General features: G+C 27.3%; 3 protein-coding genes across 6 annotated transcripts; 1 reads left to right on the top strand and 2 right to left on the bottom strand.

The window, feature by feature from the left end:
• Positions 1–45: 45 nt before the first annotated feature.
• Positions 46–13,288, bottom strand: LOC132939936 (uncharacterized). Of its 4 annotated transcripts, none has more exons than XR_009664031.1 (14): positions 12,996–13,168; positions 12,504–12,910; positions 12,262–12,429; positions 11,837–12,096; positions 11,564–11,716; positions 11,079–11,189; positions 10,467–10,614; positions 10,337–10,402; positions 9,946–10,257; positions 9,665–9,796; positions 7,401–7,542; positions 7,234–7,321; positions 6,728–6,832; positions 46–3,089 (listed from the first exon to the last, which is right to left on the bottom strand). XR_009664031.1 is itself a non-coding variant. In XM_061007374.1 (14 exons), coding segments are annotated over exons 2-13 (1,959 nt in total). In that variant the 5' UTR covers positions 12,997–13,107; positions 13,179–13,288; the 3' UTR covers positions 46–3,089; positions 7,234–7,262. The 4 variants fall into 4 exon arrangements, 3 of the variants coding, with proteins under 3 accessions (XP_060863357.1, XP_060863358.1, XP_060863359.1); XM_061007374.1 differs by lacking the exon at positions 6,728–6,832 and adding an exon at positions 13,179–13,288 and having other exon boundaries at positions 12,996–13,107; XM_061007375.1 differs by lacking the exon at positions 6,728–6,832 and adding an exon at positions 13,175–13,199 and having other exon boundaries at positions 12,996–13,107.
• An 81-nt stretch (positions 13,289–13,369) lies between these two features.
• Positions 13,370–16,766, top strand: LOC132939935 (mediator of RNA polymerase II transcription subunit 16). The gene has a single exon (XM_061007372.1). It carries the CDS (start codon positions 13,604–13,606, stop codon positions 16,037–16,039), a length of 2,436 nt encoding a protein of 811 aa, XP_060863355.1. The 5' UTR covers positions 13,370–13,603; the 3' UTR covers positions 16,040–16,766.
• A 30-nt stretch (positions 16,767–16,796) lies between these two features.
• Positions 16,797–19,653, bottom strand: LOC132939937 (transmembrane protein 242). The gene is made up of 3 exons (XM_061007377.1): positions 19,330–19,653; positions 18,993–19,234; positions 16,797–17,057 (listed from the first exon to the last, which is right to left on the bottom strand). The coding sequence occupies exons 1-3, from the start codon at positions 19,403–19,405 to the stop codon at positions 16,863–16,865; spliced, it is 513 nt and encodes a 170-aa protein (XP_060863360.1). The 5' UTR covers positions 19,406–19,653; the 3' UTR covers positions 16,797–16,862.
• Positions 19,654–23,294: the final 3,641 nt, after the last annotated feature.

The raw sequence follows: 23,294 nt of genomic DNA, 5'->3' as shown, positions 1-23,294 counted from the left end.
ATGGAGGTAGGATAAAGAATTTAACACAATTCATACACAACAAATTATAATCAATTCAAATGTAGGTATATATTGATAAAAAAAAACTTATTTACTAATCTACAAATGTAGTTTATTCTTACGAACACTTAGTTTTAAACATAAATTATTATCGAACAAAGTACAAATTCATTAGTACTAAATAATGGAAACTGATGTCAATGTCTCCTGAACAAGTTATATGAGTATAACAATTCAATAATAATAAAAAAAAGAGTATAAATAACGTCCCTCCGAAGTAGATAAAAAATAATAAAAAATTTATACAAATGTATTAGATACATCGGAACATCAAAAAGAAACACAAAATACAAGACTTACATATATAAATTTTTTATAAAGAATACAATAATTTGTATAATTTCAAATTTATTTCATGTATACAGTGTGATTATTTTAACACGACACTCATTATTTTAAAAAGTACTAATGTTTTTGAAAATATTTTTTTACATAATTTCATGTTGTTAAAAAACGGTTAAAAATACTTTTTGAAACAATGAGTGTTTCATGATAAAAGAATCACCTTGTAGAGTGATTTATTTAGCATGCTTGTCCAATTTTAATGCTTCAACTATTTATTCAAAATTCTGAATTGGTTTTCAAATGCTGTTTATGTTTAACCATTAGGTTTTAAAGTTTAGGGGCAGAATGGCACACTATTTGAAACATTTGACACTGTTAAATTAGTAGATTTTTCAAAGCTATATTCAAAAAAAATTAATAACTTTTAGATAAGAAGTTCCAAAAACTAGGTGTCAAGAACATATTCTACTAGAAAAATCATTACAGCCTTAAGTAATATAATGGCATAAAAAAATTATTCAATTTTTTTTATAGTGTACAATGAAACAGGAAATAATAATATAGGAAGACATATGTGATGATCAGTATAATAAGATCCTTATAAGATTTAGTAGCCTGAAAATATTGGTTTTCTTGGTAAGAATTTTAGAACCATTCCGCCCCTGCTAAAGTTATACATATTTATAATACAACATTCAAATAAACTAACCAAATTAGTACATAAAGTTATTAATTCAGTAACTACTCTTTTCAATCAACACCAGAACAAAACAGTCCTTAAATGACAAACAAAAATTTAAGCATTTGAAATGATTTTTAATTGGTTATATTTTAAAATGGTCTTTAATTTAATAACTAGAAACATCAGAATTTGAAGCATTTAAAAAGGGCAAAAATACTTAAAAATTAACCTATTGTATATTAGATTATATTCATACAAATAAAATATAATCAAAGGAATACATTTAAAAATATTTTAGATTACAATAAAATATAAATGATCAAAATAGTTATAATAAAAATAATAATAATGAAAATTATAAAATGTAAAGACATTTGCAACAATACGGCATGAAGTTTAGTACAACATTTATCTATCTAGAACTAGATATCAGTTATCCAACCAAAATTTATATTTAATTAATACTAAAACATTTAAACATATAATGAATAATAGTAGCTATTCTAATTCACAATTCCTGATAAGAAAAGACAGCAAAGAGATTATCCAATAAATCGTCAGACATTGTGGAATTAAAAACTGTAATGATGTTACATGAACTTAAATTACTTAAATTTAATATATTTTAGTAATAATAATATGAGTTTTGTCTAAAAGTCTTATTCATATAACCTACAAACTCCAAAGTTTGGAGTTTGTAGTTTATTTTAATATATTATATAATATAAATATCTATAGTATTGTATTATATAAATTAAAATCCCTTTTGATTTTAATCATAATATAATGTTAATGTAAATTATTTAAACATTATATAAATCTTAATTTTAAAGCAAGCTATACAATATAAATATACATAAATTACCCGATATGTTTGATAGCATGATGCATAATAATTGTTATCAAAATTTTTACAATTTGTCAATTATGCAGAGCCAAAACAACTGTAGGCTTACCTAAGTATTTAAATATCTAAATTTAGTAGATGAAAAAAATTAGAGTAAAATATATAATACGAAAATAATGAGCACAGACTTATTGGTACACACAAAAAAAAAAAAAAATACAATATTCTATTAAATTTTTTTTATACAATATTATGCTGTCACGGTCAATACATAAGTTTAAGATTAAGCGAAACCTCCAATTTCGAAGACTTTCCCATAAAAATCTTATAACATGGATAGCTTTGTTTATGCATATCATACACTTATAATATTATATTTAAAAACATAACTTCACAACACATTATGGACAATTAACAGACATTAATTATGTACATCCAACATACAAATACAATTATTTTTCTTCTAATTAAATAATTTAATTTATAAATTATGTTGGAAGTACATCACTATAAAGAGAAAAATATACAACAATATATGTGTATAACCTATGTTAAAATGTAAGTGTGTTTGTACACTGAATATAGAGGAACTAGTTTATGGTATAATATTATTATAACATTATATGATTGCGTATTATGTACGCATAATAGACAATGTATAATTTATATTATGTTATAATATGTGATGTGTGTAATTATATAATATCAACTATATAAGTGTTATTATTGTACAACATAAAGTACTATAAAAAAAAAAATAAACACAATATAATATACTAACATTATAAGAGGAAATTTAACTATTCTATAACTTATACATAAATAGTTTAAACGGAGTACCATGATAGTTTTAAGCATTTTTCTCGATTGGCCGAGAGGCGGGAGCTGGGATGAGAATTTCATTCATCTAATCACAGAGATTCCGAACTAGCGGACAATCAAAAAAGTCTGATGATATTTAGAGGAACACCTTGTACAGAAAGACAATTTGCTACTAAGACTATATTCATCGATTCACGCACACAGCTTTAACAAGTATTAATATTGATTAACTATGATAATATATAGGATTAAAACATACACAATGCAGAGGAATGTCTGAAGGGATCTATAATGTAGATCGATTTTCAATGATACAGTTTGGAAAATAGAATAGATGGCGTATTGTGAGTTCAGTTCATTTGAAGTCTGACTTGCTGCTTGCGATTGACGTTCCTACAAAATAAAAACAACAATTACATACTTGTGGTACGTCTGTTATACTACTGTAAGTAAACAATAACTCGGGTGAGTTTTGTTTTATGTTCAACCAGGTTTCTGAGCATAACTCGAGGGCATTGGAATTGTATATTAATTTATTTCTGATTAAAATTCCAAAAAAATAACCAGCAAGAACAATGCCGTTTATGTGTAGGTACAGAAACATCTTACTTCAATTTTTATTATTTATATCATAAATTCATACAATGATAACTATAAAATAAATATGTAATATATTACGATAACAGTATAACATACATTTACCATAAAGACACAAGTTACTAAACCTCTAGAAATAACAAGTAAATAAATAATATTTTTAGTATTAAATATTTCAACATATATGATATGTAACAATATAAAAACATATTAAATCAAGTAAAACAAAAAATAATAGCTGTGTTTAGAAGGCAATTTAAATGACCAACACTTCATAGGTGTGTTTGTTTAAATAAAACTTGTATAATTAAGCTATCAATGAGTCATTGTTTTAATTCTTACCGCAGTAAAACATACTAGTATTGATACTATGATGTTTCTATATAACATATATACATTTTGCTGAAAATTAAAATTAAAATTTTTAATTTATTTCCAATGCCCTTTCTTACAAAAGGTTATAATGTTAAGAATTTAAATTTAAGGTTCAATGTGTAAAAGTTAAAAAATATACAGTAAAGTGGTAGTGTCAAATTTTTAAATAGTGGCACCACCAGTCATACAGTAAAAACATCTAATTAGAAAACACAAGGGAATAAATATGACATTTTAGACATAATATTAACCACTGATATTTTTTGAAATTGATAATGTATTATAAAATAGTTGTTAAAATTAAATTTTTACCTAGATAAAAAACCAGCATTAGATTACTTCTATAATTAACCCGAAATATGTCTTCTGTGTACATTTTAAGTTATTAAATCATAGATAACTCATCTCTCATCTATGATAAACTTAGGTATGTACACAGACTAAGATATCTTAGTCTGTGAGTACGTAGTACTATTTATATTATAAATATTGAAATATCTTACACAAATAAATGAATTACTTTTCAAAAATATCAATTATATTTTATACACTTAATAAAAAGGCCTCATGGATTTATATAATATGTTTCTAATAATACAATATTGATTGCATCGTACTTATTATTTTGTTTAATAAATATGTATTTTTTTTGGAATGGTATCCTCTTGATAAACTTGTAGAGACGGAAACTCATTACCTAACATAGGTTAGATCCAACAGATTCCAAAAATAAAAAAAATGATAATACTAATTCTAGGATTGAGCTTTTAAATATTTTGAATATATTAAATATTTTACTGGTCATTTTAACAATAATACATTTTGTGGTATTTACTACAAGCTTTCACAAAATTTCAATTTTCTTTTTTTTAAAAACGTGTTTTTAATGCTGATTTTGAAACTGTTTGTATTTTTTTTACAAAAATCATTATAAAAAAAATTATGATAAAAATACTTATGTTGATTGTTGCAATTGTAAAATGAGGGTTTGAGTTTCAATTCCCAATATCATACTTAAATGTAACATTGTTTAAAATTGTTTTTTGAGATTCACTCGAAATGGTTTATCATAAAAAATTGAGGATTATATATTTTGGTTTGCAGAGTGTACCTACGGCACCAAACGAGCGAGTGCAAAACACCCAGTCTACTTATTTTTGGAAAATGTACTTCACTTTAGATCCAATGTTTTTGAAGTTTTTTTGTCATAACTTCTTTAATAATGGTTAAAATAAAAAAATTCAAACAGTTTCAAAATCAGCATTGAAAAACAATTCTTAAAAAATTTTATGAGAGTAAAGTGAATGTGTTCCGAGAAAGAATAAATGTATATACAATATACTTTGCAGTTTAATTTAAGTTGTGCAAATTTAATCTAATTTATGTCAAACAAAATACATAAGTTTTGTTATTCGAATACTATTTGTGATTTTTGTTTATAATTACCAACCTATGATGAACAAATACATTTTTTATATGATTTAAGTCTTAAAAAAATTATATCACATTCTCTAGTTTAAATGTTCTCTAGAAATATAAATATACAATACATATAGGTGATGCTGATGAATGTATACACGAGACAAAGATGACTAAAATAAATATAGGTAAGAAAGAATCAATTTTTTATCACAATATTATAAAACCAAATAACAATTCCAGACCCGAAGTACCATCAAGCAATGTCATACAGATAATTTCTATTTCAAATAACTTATATAATATATATTATGGTGTTGTGTTAGAAAACAAAAAGGTTTTAATATATTAGGTATTACGTAATATTATGTAATATAGCGTTAAGAATAATAGTCAACTTTGAACTTTTTTTCAACCATTCTAAAATTTAAATACTTGGTATAATTTTTATAGTTCCAGGTATAGTAAAAATGACTTACAGAAGATCATAAATTGAAATCTATTAATTAAATACAACAGGATTTATATACTGTCTTTTATCCTCTTTCAAACTTGTCTTTGCAACTACATGTTATAATAAAAAACATTTTAGGCACAATAGATTTTTTGTTAGGTTTGTTATTATTTAATTTATTTTACATCTTTATATTTCCAATGTTATTTTATAAACAGTAATACATTAATCATAAAATGCACTACTTATTAAAGTATGATTACATGTCTAAATTACGACTAAATAGTATTATGAAATTGACATCTGATTAATGCATTTTAAATTCAATAGCTACTATATTTCTAATGGTAAGAAGTACATATTGATACATTTTAGTTTATATTCGAGTTTCTATAATCCTTTGATGAATTTTAATATCAAATACTTCTTTTAAAATAAATTTAACAATACAATTTATTTTTAGAGTAATTAAACCAAAATACAATCCTCAATAGCGCGAACAAAAAAACTGACTTACTCAAACACATCATATTTTAATATTAAATTCTATTTTTTTTTTTATTTTTTGATATAGTTCTTCATTAAATAACTCGTAATTGAATAATTTTAATTTACAGTATATTTTGGAAGTCTTTAATTAGTTATTTTTGATAGTGTTAATCATTTACTATACCTACATACTTAAAAAGTTAGAAAAAATTCAATTTTACAATTTTTTGTCATGTATAAATTATTTGAACTAACAAAATTAAGATGTAACCGATTATAATAAAATACTCAATCAAAATGACTAAAATACTTAAGTGGGTTTTCATTCATATCAGTATTTAAAAAACCCCATTGATTTTCTGCAAATGTTTACACCAATGTGCATTATACTAAAGCTTATTTAAGTTAGTTGATCTTTTATATTCCATTCTATTCAAATTACTTATGAAGAGATTACGTATTTATTCAGGAATTATTAGAAAAAAATCAATCTTACAGCACTAAAAATAACAAACTACTAGTTTAATGACTATTTGAAAGTTTTTAAATGGCTTTTTAAATTTTACTTTATATACCTAAATAGTAAAATAATTTTTACTGTGTTAAACTAATATGAGACTAACATTTTTACTTAGAATTGTTAGGTTTTCTTTTAACTTTTCTAGTGCATTCCATTTTGTTTTTTATTTTATCTCACCTTCTGTCGCTTCAGTACACGTGCATCAGTTTTGCGTCTTGACATGCCCCAATACCGGGCCGATACAAACCTAAACACCCCTTTGGCCACATTGAGTGAACAAGACTGTAAATTAAAAAAAAACAACCACGGGGATTTCATAGATGGAATTCAAAATCAATTTTAATAAAATAAAACAAAATAAAATAGAAAAGAAATCTCGGCCAATAATAACGAGGTGCCGTTTAAATAAATTTGAAAAAAATGCCAAATAACCCAAACCTGATAATAAATATTTTGGTTGTATTTGGCATTTGCATTTTGTATATTTATTATATTTATGAGTAGTTAGCAATTTATATACCTTCTAAACACTCTACATATTATCACGAATGACTCATCGGCTAAACTTATCTTATTCATGAGTTCTATTCGTATTTTACTAATGTTTCACTTTTCCAGTACAATAGTTTCTTAAATATACACATAAAAATGTGGCTGTGTGAACTAAAATTATTAAAACATACCTCGTGTGTATTTCGAGTTTGAATTTGAATCATTTAACGGCTCTAATGTCATCTGATTTTTTAAAGTTATATTCTCGTTTTTCATTATCTAATTGTGATTTTACTTATTAATCAACTTTTTATTCACTAGAAAATCAATACTAACTTAATGTTCTTTTTAAATTTACCTTTCGTTTGTTTCTCAGATTTCTTTTGTTCATTTAATCCTTCCCAATTGTATTCAGCACCACCATCGTCATCATTATCATCATCTGATGAATTGTTCCATCTTTGATCTTCTTTGTCGCTTCCGCCATCATTAATTTCATCCTTGAAGAAATAAATCAAATATAATAAAATACTTCCATGTATTAATATAATTTGTATTCAACCCCCAGCATATGAATACATGATTTATTATTTAATAGCAAACATAGTATAGCTATTACTTAATTTTAAGGCGCCCGATGCCGATGCCATTTTGTCCTCAAAAATACACTCTGCGGGAATAACGATACCGCCTTGTAGAATCAACCAAATTTCATAATTTTCTTTTTAATTGCTAGAAGGAAATATTCTACAGTCTACATTGATCTCTGTTTTTCAATATTTTATTCTCAAACTTTATAATATGTCTAATAAAATATAAGATAAAAAGCATTTTTTTTTACAAATTTTTTAATACTTGAAATAAAATACAAAATCAGAAATCGGTGTGGGCTGTAGGAAGTCTTCTTCTTTTAGATAAAAAAATAGTCTTCAAAATCCAACAATTCTACAAAGCTTGAGAATTATTCCCGTAGTTATTTTTTTTGATATAATACACCCTATCAACCCCCCCCCCCCCGCACCATTAGAATTACCAAAATTCCACAGCGCATAGGGAACAAATTTATCTGTTTCGTAGCGTTTTTATTATTTGGATAACATCGGGGATAACATAAATAAAATTAAAGTTATCAGTTTGAGAAAATTAGGATTTGTTTTGTTTTTTTTCATTTAATTATTAAAATTATTGGTAAATCCTATCAAAAAAATAAAACCGCTACGACACAGATAAAGAGTTGTTCCCTATGCGTTGTGGAATTTTAGCAATTCTACTATAAATACTGAGGGAGTGGTTCTATCTCGCGCAAAACAGTTTTTTGCTATGTTGGATATTTGTAAGACAGAGAAAACGTATGCGGGTACAGCGTCCTCTTAAGAATAAAAGCTAATTGTGTAAATAGAATCGATCACTTAAAAATTTCAAGCCATAAAAATGAAGTGAGCTTCTGAGAATCGTTTTCGTCCAAGCGAAGTTTGTCAGTCAATAACGGTTAAAATTCCAGACGTCGATAGAGCCCATAGTGATTTTAGAAAGATTATTGAATATATTTTTTCGGGTATTTACAAATATTTTACTAACATTAATAAATATTCCAGATAAAATTATAAAAATATATTTATTCTGTCTTTACAGTTAACAATAAAACGTACAAAATCGGGACTAAGGACGAGGCCGACTTTCAACTTTATACAGTAGAAACCAATTTGTAAATTTAACTCCGAGAGACAGCACGGAAATTTTCCGATAGGGGTGGTCAGGGTTATGACTGATGTATGAGTGTACAAAAATGTACAACGTAAAAGTGCAAGTGCAAAGCAGCAGAGTGACTATGCATATCAAAATGCCACGGAAGCAGTACATGCGACAATAAGCGATAATAAAATTGAAAAAAATTATTATATTTTCTAAATATATGTCACTATTCATTATATCATATTGCACGTATATCATCCATTATCTATACAGCCCAAATCGTATACTTTGCTCGTAATATATACAACGAAAAGTCCATGAATATCCAAGTACAATATATATATACAATTACTATGTATAGGTGATTTTATACTATATAGTATAGGTTCAAGTTACTGGACTTTTATTCTTTGACTTTATTCTCTACTTATGATGTAGAATACCATATAGGTACAAGAATTTAATTAAATTGGCTTACTTATAAAATTAGACCACTATCACAACTTTCAAACTTATTTTCAATAAATATATATAGTTTAAAAAAGAAAGACTTCTTATTGATGATGTAGAAATTAAGCCAAATAGCTGCCTAAAGCCCAATACTAAATTGTTAATATATTTTTAATTTATATACCTAATAATTAAAATTAATTTAACCTATGACTGCCTTCTAATTATACATTCATTGATTAATTGATATTTAATAAATGGCATAATTAAATCTACTATACTGAAATAATTTGTTTTTATGATATTTTAATAAATTCAATTTATTTACCACACACTGCAGCGGTGGCATTAAAATGAGCCTGGACACAATTTACCAACACCGCCAAAACAAAAAAAATTTACTGCCACCGCTGTAGTTTGTGGGGACCTTAAGTAAAATATACTACATAGAGTAGTCAAATTAATTTTGAATAAACTTACGGTTTTAGGTAAAGTAATGTCTTTGTTATTTTCTAATAGTACTTGATTTTTTGATACAAATGAATATGGCACATCAAACTCATCTTCGTCGTCAGGTTTTTCATTCCATTGTCTATCTTCATCCTCAACTTCCTAAAAAACAATAATAAGATCTAAATAAAATGTTGGTAATTTGATTAAATAAAAAAATAAATATTAAACCAAGATTGAAATATTTATGTTTTGTTTTGCAAGATGAAAAGTTATTGAAAACCTTATTAATGTGAATAAATTATAATTACAGTAGGTATTGTGATATCGTCACTGTGATCGGTTTGAATGCACTGAACACTATTGTTATCAGCAAGCACTACATCCATACTGACAGTTTCATTTCTTCGGAAAGTATAAGATACATTTGTATCTTCCTCTTCATAATATTGTTCATCATATTCATCTTCATAATCTGGACACTCAGATTTTATACTAATATCATTTGCATATGGTATAGATTCATACACAGAATCATGTTCATATTCATCCTCTTCCATCATTTCAGGCTTAACTACTCTCGATACATTAATTGGAGGAGGATCATATTCATCAATATTTTCCTAAAAAAATTGTATAAATTATTTTAAAAATTAAATAATAATAACTAACCCAACATTTATGAAATTAAGTAATATTTACTTCTACAGGTTCTCTCTTGATTTTTTTTCGTAAACTTTGTATATCAAATTCATTCATCTCATTTGGCTAAAAAATTAGTTAATGCAATTTTAATATTACGACATTTTTCATCCAAAAAATAAAAACTTACTAATTTATCAACCTGTCCAGGTGGATTTACATTTCCTTTGCCACGTCTAAATCTTAACACAACTGATCGGCTATCAATAACCAAATTATATTTTTCTTTATACGCTTGTATTGCATCTTCCGCATTAGAAAATTTAATAAATGCATATCTAATAAAAAATTGAATTTTTGAATAATTTATTACTTAGACTAGGGGTGTACATATGGAATATGTATGGAGGTATGGAGGTATTACCCCTTTCAACTAGAAAATTTAATATATTTTTTGAACTTAAATGAGAAAAAAATAATAACTAAAACATTAATGGCAAATTTTATTTTTGAAGAAAAGTATTTGGTATTAAAATGTAGATTAAGTATTTCATGAAAATGTAACAGTAAAATGTATAAGTCTGTTATTTATGAAAGGTTTTCAATGTCTTTGGTACATACGGGAACATATCATTAATTTTTTTTTAATATTTGATAGAGGTTTAAGAAACTATTTCATATAATTTTGTACCCAAAAAAAAATAACAAAAAAAGTATAAGTATAAGGAAAAGTATAATATGCCAGTAGCTTATATATACAAAATATATTTTACTTGAATAGTATTAATAGTTTAGAAATTACCTTGTGTACTTCATTTTTTTAGCAAACCCAATGTCAACTCGAGTCGCCTTTGGAAATTCATCTTTAACAGCATTAGATGTGATATTTGTTGGCAAATTTCCAAGATATAATCTAAAGTAATTAATAATTTTATGATCCATAGTAATAATATAATAATATATAATAATATTTAATATCAATATTAATTTGTATACATGACTTTTAGAAGTCGTATAAAAAGTTTATATAAAAATAAACGATTTAAATATACAAACATACACTAACAGTTATAGTAAAGTACTATATAACATACTTACAATGTATATTTTTATATTTTATTTTAAAGTATAAATACATGATTATTTTACAAATGTATTGTTGTAATATTAATCAACTACCCATACGACAAATCTGTACTTTACTTAAACTAAATACATTTTCAAATAATTTCAAATTTAATAGAAATTATATAGTTTTGATATAAATCTAGAACTAAAGACACTTACGTATATGGATCAATGCACTCCGGGAATGCCTTTTCTTCAAACTGACTTTCTTTGATTTCTACCCTCAATTTTTCATGTTGGAAAAAAGTTTCATTTAGCGCATTTGCAACATTTTCAATATTTGCACTTGGTTGTACTTGCACATAACAATACCTAAAATAAAATTTAAAAAAAATAGTTATTATTTTAAGTTTTTAGCAAATAAATGTATTACTTTTAAAATTAAAATGGATAAATTTAATTTAATTGATGATTGCTGTTCAAGTTATTTACCTCGGATTACATGGTGTATGGAAATGTACAGATTTGATGTCAGTATGAAAGTTCTGAACAATTTGCCGTGTAATTTCATGATCTGGAAATCTGATCATGATTTGTTGATTGTTTTTAGGTGTGCGAAGTTCCATCTCGGCAGCGATTGCTTTTACAGCATCTTCGCGATTCCATGGTTTTTGAGCACGCTGTGGTTCTCCAGATTGTTGTGATTTTAATTTGCGCTTACGTGTTTTACATTCAGTCACAGCATTTGTTTCCTAAATTTTACAATGAATTAAGTAATAACTTAGAAAAATTTTAATAATTATAAATATTCTATTAACATAGGTAATTGATTTATAGAACAATTTTTCAAATAGATAACAATGTTGAAGGTAAAAGCTATTTAAAACACAATGTAAATATAAATAATGATCTCAAACCTGATTAGTTCCATTTGATTGATTTTGAACGGAACTACGAGGTCTGTTCATACGCATATGTTGTCTTGGTATAAACCGAGGTCTTTGATTAAATTGAGGCCAATTTTGTGTTGATGATGATGATGGTGTTTGTGGATTTTGTGGAGAATTAGCAAAGAAATTCCCATTCTGTAAAAGATAATAAGTAGGTAACAGTAATAAAATATAAAATAGATATAATAATAAAATTCCCAGTAACATACAGCATTTTGAGAGAACTGTCTTGGATAATTGTTTCTTGGAGTATTCCCATACTGATAAGGTGTTCGTTGACGTGCACTGTTGTTGAACGACCTCCAGCGTGGCAAAGGTGATCTTATAGTACTGTTACTAGATGAACTGAACGTGGGAGGATTGTTATTACATGTCGTAGTGTTTGTAACGGTAGTTTTGGCCTGTGGCGCAGGACTGGGCATACGGAACTGTGTTTGCCATGAATTGGGAAAAGCTTGTGGCCAGAACCCATGGGGATGTGTTGGTGGTGGAGACGTGAAATCCGTCTGCAAGTGTATTTGGTTATTGTGTGGCGGAGGTTGTTGTGCCACATAACCAGGCAGAACTTGTCTCGGCGGACTTACGAGAGCCGCTTTATCAATCGACTGGTTTTCCACTAAAAAAACAAAAGAGATGCATATTAAATATCTGTACATATGAGTTTTTCACCGTGTTTCAGGTGCAGTATGTATGATGCTCACTCGTTGTAGCTTGTCAAACGTTTATCGTAGACATTACAACGATTCGTACAAGACCGACAAAGACATCGAAATAGGTCAGTTTTAAACGTACTGCGTTAGTGCGTTTCAAAAACTGAAAAAGTAAGAACATAAATCGATAAATTGGTACCAAGTAGTAAGTACTTAGAGAGTACACATACATACAATATACATACAACACCAATTACAATAACACAAGTTTCTTTGGCGCAGCTTGTCAGTAAGTTGTCACTCCTAGTGGCAGACTGTGAAAAACTATGATAACAGGCCATGTTTTAAGAAACAATCCGGCAACGGCGCAATTACAATTTTGTTGTGTTGATAGCGTTCTTTGATGATAAAAAAAAAGAAGCATTTTGTTTACGTTTAACTTTTTTTTAATTTTTACTCTTTCGTTTTTCCGTTTACCAACGTATATATTTATTTTTGTTTTTCGACGGTTCGAGTTATGTTGCGATACCAGTACACCGTAATTCACTCTGTGACGGTTCACAAGCTTCAATGAATGTGGCGGACCCGCCGTGTCTTGTCTGTACGAAAGTGACCGAAATACTTATGTTTTAGTCTACGTAATTCGCCGGCCCGGTATAATGGACTTGGTATACTCAATATTTCGAAAACAAGCTTGGAAAACCCAATTCCAAAATGAACAGATGGAGGAAGATATGTGTTTCAAATGTCTGGCCAAGATCTCTGCCAATAATATCGTTGCCTGGGTAACCACATTCGATCTAGACGACCATGTTAACATAAACTGGGGTTCACACGTTTACATAGCCGATCTCAACGTGCCGTGGAAGTACCATAAAATCACGTCAAATAATTGTACTGTCACGACTCTAGAATGGGATATGTATGGATATTCACTGTTAATTGGGGATAAAAATGGAGCTGTATCAATATGGACTTGCAGTACTGATCACAACCTTACCAACTGGGTACAGGTTGGTTCCAAAGATTTTCGAGGCGAACCTATTATAGCCGGCACGTTTTTCCATTTGGGGAAAAAATTAATGCTTGTTAATGAAAAAGCAGATAATATTAACTATTTTGAAAAATTTAACTATGTCAGGTTTACACCATCTTTAAGAACATGGGGTGGCACAGGATTGCCAGGATGTTTAGTTGTGTCTGCCACAGGTATGATTGCTGCTCTGTTAACCAATGACAGTGGGGAGCCCATGATTTCAGCTACAAACAGTTTGGCTGTTGCTAGGTATCGTATATCTGTTGTTGACATCAGTTATCGACAAAATGGAAATTTTTTGATTGTCACATCTGATGGACGGCCACGATCACCAATACATTGTTATGAAGTCTCAATTAAGCTTGTTAATGAAAAAAGTTGTACTATAGTATCACAGTGGCTGCCTAGCTTTTTCTTAACATTTAATGAAACAGTCGATAGAGTTATTTCGCATGTGAAATTTTTACTGCGAGAAGGCTCAGAATCCCTTGTAATTGGAAGTAATAGCAGTAATGGATGTATTATAGAAACATGGGAATTAGTTAAAAAAACTAATCCAATTAATAAAGTATTTAAAAAAGTCATTACTGAAGACCATCCAACAGTGTGTTGGATTAAAAAAAGCTCATTTACTGTTGGAGCTCAATTAACAGCATTGGCTACACCCAAAATGTCTATATCCTACAATCAATCTTCTTGCAGTCAATATGTAGTGGCTGCATTTAGCAATCATCAAGTATGCTGTTTATCCAGAGAACTAACTCAACAATGTTTATTTGAATTGAGCAGCTATTGCGAAGATAACATTGGAAAAATAGGCTTACAGCATAGTAGCAATATTCAATTTTCAGACTTGGATATTTCTTACTTAGGAAATGTGTTTGTTGTTTGCGATAACATGGGTAATTTATATTTATTTCAACTACTTTCTGTGGCAGAACTGAATGGGCCACTAACTGTCGCCTATGCCACATTACAACTTGAATATTGCTTGGTGACTGGCCTGGATTGGTGGGATTTGGCCATATCGTTAAGACCTAACATGTTAGAGGCCGTGTGCAATCGCTTTAGTGAAAACTTCCAAAAACAATCTCAGGTACTTCAACAAAAAGAATATACTACCTATTTGAGTATTCGTTCTTTTCTTTACAAAATGATGCCAGGAGCACAAGGAAAGCGTTCTGACCTTATGCATTTAATGACGCTTCATTCCATATGTAATGCATTCAAAAATGTTTTACGTGTCAGTGACATCATGGTTGATCGGGATCCAGCCGAGAATATATCAAATGCACTTAAAGAACCTATTGTGGACATAGACAAAATTTTACCAAGTTTGGGTGGTAAGGATTTTACTGTAGAACCTAGCACTCTTCAATCACTCCATCAACTCATTCAATGGGTAGCACAGCTTGCTTTAAATGTAGTTTCCAGAATACCAGAGCCACGGGACAATGTTGGATATAACTTGTTAAATGATTTGTATGCTATAAATTCAATAAGAGAGCTATTACTAATGATTCGTATATGGGGTCTGTTAAGGCCTAACTGTTTACCTGTCTTTATTAAAAATATCGACAATTTAGACGTTTTGTCAGTTACATTCCGTTTACTTTCCCGATTTGTTCAACTAGGTGGTGAACATGATGAAATGTTGTTTGATGAATGCTACACACTTCAAAGCCAGGTCAATATAACTCCACTTTCATCAGTCGCAGCAGGAATTCATGAAGTTGCATCTCCTGCTCTTTACTACCAACATTTACCATTGAAGTTGGTGTTTGGACAAGAACCAGATTGTTTGAGATATAATACATCTTCCATAGATACAATAACAAATGGGAAACAACATTCAGACTACATGAAAGATTATGATGTCATTAGGAATGTATACATTGGTAAATGTCCACTAACTGTGAAGCAGTGTAATAGATGTGAAGGTAAAATGCAGTTGGTAGGAAATTCGAGAACAGCAGCAATTAGAGTGTGGGAAAATAGATGGGCAAGAAATTGCAGATGTGGTGGTAGGTGGAGGACAGTCAAGGTAGGTGGGCAGTAGCCAGTAGGTTTAATAATAGACTATTACATTATTAATAAAACCTAAAGTTCAGTATATTTAACAATAAACTTCAATTTTAAACTATCTTAGGCGATTGTGACTCTATCGTAATATGTTTATAGTTTGATGTTGACTAACTCAAACTGTTAAATGACTTATTCAATAATCATTATTTATCTGGTTTGTGTCCACAAAAAATCATTTAATTATAATAGTTTAAATGATTATCAGTTGATGATAGGTAAATCTGTTTTATATAAAATTTATTATTTAATTATATTTTGTTAAATTTTCTATTATACCGTGTATTTGATAATAAGTAATAAGTCAAATTGTATTCTTATACCAAACAGATAATATCGCCAAGTTCAAGAAGTTTTGTTTTATACAAACCATTAGTATAAAATAATCTTCCAGATTATATTTTGATCTCTGAAATGTTAGTTAAATATAATTAATTTTAGAATAGTTCAATGATGTATGTACTATTATAATTTCTTATGATGATTAATTTATCGTTCATACAAAAATATATGATAACTTGATGTAACAAATAAAAGTTTCTTATGTTTAATATTGTTATCTTGATCACACTTACACGGTTAAGTATATTCTAATTTATAAACAAATCAATAGTACTGTACATAGCCGCTGGAAAATAATTAATTATGCTAAATTGTATGTACACATTTATATGTTCAACTGTCTTTTTTTTTCTGTTATGTATTTTTGTTTGTAAATTATTTGAAAAAAAAAAATCATTGTTTGTTTATTTTATTTAAACAACTATTTAATAAATGTAATATACATTACAATGTTTCTATCAATTTTTGGGTATTTCATTTTTTGACTCATTATTTAAGTCATTAGTGATTTCAGTTTTTGAAGTTTGTCCTGAATAGTCTGTAGCCAAATACGTCATTAAATCTGTCAATCCTTCAAATTCTGTACGTGAATTGTGAACAGTTGGAGTAAGCCTTGGAAGAATTGATCCTATTTTTAATCTAAATTCGTGCATCTGTAAAATTAAAATACAATCATATTATAGCATATATTATTATGTTTGTATAATGGTGTTTAAACTGTTTGAAATTCACGGATACATTCTTTCTTACTGATAGTTTGAGTTAGTCTTTTTTTATAAGTAAATTTAAAAGTACCCATGGATCTAAAAACCATATATACTAATAGATAGATATATTAAAAAGGTAATTAATTATTCAATAATTAAATTTATCATTTTTTATAATATAATATTACTAATACACAACACTAAATTCAAAGGTCATATTATCATTATGAAAATGGTATACTCATTTTCATAATGATAATATTATACATAAATACATAATATACTAAGTGCGTGAACACACTGTCTGATTACGGCCGCAGCGGTAATTAACCGTCCGGTTTGACCGCAAAATGCTGTGGTTTATGACAGCCGCAGTGGTTATTTTAGAATAGTATGGACAATCTATTACATAACGATGTATTTTGATCAACCAGACAACCACTGAAGTTATAATTCTGTGAGCAACCGGACAGTGTGTTCCCAGTCTAATAATGTGATTCACATGAATAAAATAAAAAATTGTATACTAACTGAGAAGTATATAAATGTATTAATATACTGCAATGTATGTATGCAAGCAATACTAAGCCAAAATTAAAAAATTTTGAATTTTAAAGAAGCTACAGAGGCTTATGAAAAAAAACAAATAATTTTTAGTTTGTATATGGTTGCCATAGCCCATAGGTTGCAGAAAATTAAATAGATATTATGGATGGATATAATTTTAGACCTGTATTTTAAATTTGGTCAAAATAACCCAAGTTACTGTTAAAAATCTGTGCAGTTTCATTTAAAAAGTAAAGGGATAAATCCACAGGCATTTAATTTGTCACAGACAATGCCTTGAAGGATTAGTTAGTTTAAAAAAGTTAGTTAGAAAAGTTTTGAATTTACATTTAATCTTTGAAAATATACAATATGAATGAGTTTTGTTCCTTGAGAATTTGAAATACCAAGGTTCCATTGTATTACCTAAAGTAATTTTTTACAAATTTTTGAAGCTTTACTTAAAATGGGTTCTAAAAATATAAAAACCAAACATCAAAAACGCAAAGCTAATGATGAGTTAGCGTTTATGAAAATTGCCAATGTTCCAAAATAACAAAAACTTTATGTATCTATCAAAAAAGAACTGACTATTTGAATTGTTAACTAAAAATTTGAATTATTTCTCAAAACACTGTTACCAATAAATAAGTTGTATAGTTCATTTTTATATTGTTTTTTACATAGGTAACTTAATAAATGTATTTATACATATACTTCTTTTTATTTAGAGAGTTTTTGATCAATTTTCACAGTAAGGATTGTTATGAAAAAATGACTGTATCTAATGGCTTTCAAAATTTATGTGGGCCCTACCTTTTAATGATCAACCCCAGAACCAAGAGTCTACGCACGTCTATGTTAATGATAGATAATTATATTTTTTTTTATCAGATATTTACAAATATTAGCAGTGTTTTTAAGTGTGTACCTATTGATAATTTTTCAATCTGAATCAATCATTAGTGTTCAGATTGATGGCTCTCTTTTTTGTGCAGCACTGAAGAAATATGAAATTATTAAAAATTGAATAGGAAAAGCTCATGTCTGAACTTTTAGCCACATAAAATTTAGGAAAAATTGTATACTTTTGTTTTAAAAATATTAATATAAGCTCCGTGGAAAAACGGTTGAGTTTCTGCGGATATTGAAAATTGAATGAAAAGAGTAAAGCATTGATGGTGCAGAACATACATTAAGAATAAACTTAGTTATCTTAATTGTATTGTTATCCTATATAAAGTGATACAGTATATGTTTCATTTTAATTTCTATATAATATATATAATGAAACATTTGCTTAACTATAATAGTTGTATTAAAAAAGATACTTGCATCGTTAGCACCGCTCATTTTCCAAACACCATAAAAAAACAGTCCACAGCCGCCAACAGCGTAAAATGTTCCCCATTTTAGTGCTCTAATGGCCAACTGTACACCGGATTCAGTAGTGGGTAACGAAGGAGCTTGTCCTTTGGAAAACATGGTGGGATCTGTTTTTCTAGCTGATGCCAGAGTTGACGCAAATGCGAATATACCCGCACCAGCCGCAATACATGTTAAAAACGCAGCTGATGCTAAAATTGACATAATATTATGTTCATGGTAATCAAAATAGTTTAAATAAGGTAATTAAATAATTATAATTAATGTAATTAAATAATAATAATACCTATGGTATCACTTGATGTTTTTGCGACATTCGGTAATTTAGTTTTCTCATTTTCTTCTTTACTTATATCAACCATTAAAAAGCGTATCTACTATTTAATAAAAAAAACGAGTGAAAAATCAAAATAACATAATAGAAATAATTCAAAAACCTAAAACCAAATACTTAAAAGCACAAATCATTCATAGTCCATAGACTATTATTTAGGCATTAGCTAAAACCGGCATTTTTAAACAAGTTATTATCATGATTCATAGACCATAGCACCACAGTGGCACAGTGAGTGATATATCTTAATTAATTGTGGACCATAGTATACAACACTATCTTTAGCCGTGGTATAAAATAAAAATAATGATAATACTTTATTATTTTTATCTTATCAATTTGGTCGATGAATAATACAGTGAATACAGTGAATACAAAATACAAATTGACAATATAGATAACATGACAAATTAGAATTTGTCATGATAAATAAATAATAATACGTTTATTCCAAAGAATTGTTGAAATCACGGACAAGATATATCTTAGTCCGTGATTGAAATTTATTGTATCCATAGATAATAAAGATCTTTATTATAGAGTAATATAGATACTCTATTTATTATAGAGTAATAATTACTCTATGGGTTGTATCCATATCTATATTTCATCTATTTTTCACAGTTAATTATATCTAGTGCTATTATATTTATTTATATACTCTATATCTATTCATGTTATAATAAGTTATAAGTTATAAACTTAAGTTATTGTTATGATCACAGTGATACAGAATACAGTATTATGAAGTAATTCAGTATCCATTTACTAGATTTAGAAATTACAGTATAACCATTTGTTATATAGTATTATAATAATCAAGCTACTGGCATAGTTTTTTTTAAATTTTTTAGTTCCAAATGATCCAAATTCTATTCTACAAATCTTTACCCCGTGAAAGTAGGCAAATATAAATACAGAAACGTATGAAGTAATTCAGTACCCATTTACTAGATTTAGAAATTACAGTATAACCATTTGTTATATAGTATTATAATAATCAAGCTACTGGCATAATTTTTTTTAAATTTTTTAGTTCCAAATGATCCAAATTCTACTCTACAAATCTTTACCCCGTGAAAGTAGGCAAATACATATACAGAAACGTCAGTGATATTGACACCAGTAGGAACCACAACAAGAATAATACATTTTAAATTCTGAGGAAACACTGAACGTTTTGGTTTTATAATGATTTTTTTTTATATCTAAAGAAATTTTTTATCTTAAAAAAAATCTTTAATCTAAATTATTGAGGGTTGTATGTAATAGAAAACAGTATGTAGTTTGTATTTAGTAGATATGAAGGGAGGGGAATAATCATTTTTGGCTGTTTTTGAGATATTTAGGTATTTGATAATTATTGTAGATAATATTTTAGATTCTGAGCGGACTGATAAATCTATTGATTTTACAATAATGTGTTTATTTTTTTATTATTTGTATCTGTGTACATGATAATTGATAAGTATTTAGTAGTCGAAATAATGCTTCGATTTTCAACTTCAGTATGACAGTATCTTGTTTGATGGGAAAGTGAATCTAGTTGATGCATTCGAGAGATTAAAATTAAAATTCCCAGTATTTAAAAAGAACCGGGTAAAATGAAAAAAAAATAAGAAAAAACGGGAATTTCTATGCAAAATCGGGTTTTGACAAATCGATTTTAGTTTTTGGTGTAACTCTAAAAAAAATTACCGTAGATACTTGAAATTTGTACTGAATGTACTGAATATTAGCATTTTTTATACACCATAACATTTTCAAAATATTTTGACTTGTTTTGAGCTGTTTACCGAATTTTCAGTTTCCAATATTTTTAGTTTATTTCAATAAATGACTATACAATATTTTACTATATTTTGGGGTCAAAAAGCTGGAAAATTTAATACAAGGTTCCTGATATATTGTTACAATAGCAGTTGAAATATATTATACATACAAGGGCATGATTTTTTTATAAGCATTTAAAGTTAAAATTTTAACAACAATTATAAAATTTTCAAATTTTATAGCTAAGGATTAAAAATTTAAAACAAGGTTCCATGTAAGTAGTTGATTCTGTTACCAAAAAATCAAAAAAATATATAAACACAGTTTTTTTTAGTTATTTTAAGTTTAAATTTAGACAAAATTACATATTAAATAACCAAAAATAACGATTTTAGTTTATTTCTTGTAATTTAAAAATCTTATTCGTGGGTAATTGAAAGTTGAAACAAATATAATATAAATATTTATATACAAATATGATAATATTCAACTTACTATCTACCGTATTAATAAAAACAATAGAAGTATAATATAAAATATCCTATAGGCTGACAAACCGTTTCCGCTCAGAATCGTTTTTCGTATACAAAGAATTTAGGTATATCATTAAACTCAAATTTAATATCATCCATTACAGTTACCCATTTGTAATCTACTATACATCAGTGAACAGAGCGACACCCGTTTACCCAATTTTTTTTTATGACCTTGGACAAAAAGTTATAAAATATGATACAATTTTTTAATTGTTTGAAATTATAATGTAATTGATAAAATTGATAAAATTTAGGAAAATTTAAAAATAAGTTTGTAATACAAAATGTAAATAATTTTTAATTTTAACATCTAAGGCCTGAATTATACCTCTGACCTCATAACTTGTGAAGAACTCATAAGTGCTTATGAATTGTTGGAATCAAATGTAATGTTTAGCGTAAAGCTATATTAATTTTTATTAGCGTTTTAAGTTAACATTTTAATAAAAATAATGAATTTTGAGAATTATTTTGTAAGTTGTGAAAAATGTATTCATTTTTCAATTGTCATAGCTAAGTCCTTAGCTATAACTTCAAATTACTTAAGGTTTGAAAATGTGATAGATCAAGCTTCTTTATAAATTGTTCTTCCAGAAACCTAAGTCTTAAAAATACATAAGCATAATTTTTTTTATTATTATTTCAAGTTTAAATGTCGACGAAAAATACCATAATCTATTGATCTAAGTTATTTTTTTGTTAATTTGTATTTAATCTGTAACCACAGACCTCTTGGCTATTTACACCGTTACACTGATCATGATTATCGACTATGGTATTATACTATTATCTACTTATTGTAACAATAATAATATTTGTTATACATATTATTACTATAATATAGAACTAGTAAGCCAATGTCCTTAGGTTAATGAACATAGATTTTTTTCTTTCAAAAAAGTGTAAAAAAGTGTAAACAAATTTACAAAGCAAACTTAATTTATACATTCGACCATGGTTCAAGTGTTTTAATAACTCTAAACTAAACAAATATAATATCTTATTAAATTAGGTTTCAAAAGATAAATATAGAACCTACTGATACTCAACAGTACCATTACACAATGTTTGCATATTATTTACGAAATGAATTTCTATTTTAACAATGAAAAAAGCAAACAAAATTACCTATTGATTAGAAATAATTTTTTAATTTTTTATTAATATTTGAATCAGAAAATTATATGTGTGAACTATGGACATAGAACATATTCCAACTATCATAAATAATAATAATGTAGTGTTCTTTAGACTTTAATTAAAGTATTATAACTAAAGCTGAATATTATAATATTTTGATTATTCACACGTATATTTGTTTATTCATGTCTTATGTTGTATAGGTACATATTTTATTAATAATACAGATATAATATTATGCAATATGGCCCAACAATAGTAGTTTTCTTGCATATACACAATACACCTTATACAAATTAAAATATAAAATTAAAATTATGTATTATATAAAATCCTATAGGTATATTATATTTTATGTATTTAAGCCTATGTAAATAAGATAGTAATTTTTGGTTTTACGTCTCCACAGTTCACAATCATATATTTTTTCGAGGATAGAGAGTATTTAGCATGTTGCATAAAGCCATA

The sequence above is a fragment of the Metopolophium dirhodum genome, chromosome 2, assembly GCF_019925205.1.
Source record: "Metopolophium dirhodum isolate CAU chromosome 2, ASM1992520v1, whole genome shotgun sequence".
Lineage (NCBI taxonomy): Eukaryota > Metazoa > Arthropoda > Insecta > Hemiptera > Aphididae > Metopolophium > Metopolophium dirhodum.
Note: the sequence above shows the minus strand (reverse complement) of the source record. Positions and strands in the feature narration are given on the sequence as shown.

What these genes read in the sequence shown, in the direction of transcription:
- LOC132939936 (XM_061007374.1), bottom strand. An exon ending in CATACACCATGTAATCCGAG is followed by an intron (nt 11,717 to 11,836) that starts GTAAATAACTTG and finishes ATTTTATTTTAG; the next exon opens with GTATTGTTATGTGCAAGTAC. An exon ending in ACATTACTTTACCTAAAACC is followed by an intron (nt 7,543 to 9,664) that starts GTAAGTTTATTC and finishes TATTTCTTCAAG; the next exon opens with GATGAAATTAATGATGGCGG.
- LOC132939935 (XM_061007372.1), top strand. Translation starts at nt 13,604, where the DNA reads ATGGACTTGGTATACTCAATATTTCGAAAACAAGCTTGGAAAACCCAA.
- LOC132939937 (XM_061007377.1), bottom strand. Translation starts at nt 19,405, where the DNA reads ATGGTTGATATAAGTAAAGAAGAAAATGAGAAAACTAAATTACCGAAT. An exon ending in AACATCAAGTGATACCATAG is followed by an intron (nt 19,235 to 19,329) that starts GTATTATTATTA and finishes TGTCAATTTTAG; the next exon opens with CATCAGCTGCGTTTTTAACA. An exon ending in AAATGAGCGGTGCTAACGAT is followed by an intron (nt 17,058 to 18,992) that starts GCAAGTATCTTT and finishes TTAATTTTACAG; the next exon opens with ATGCACGAATTTAGATTAAA.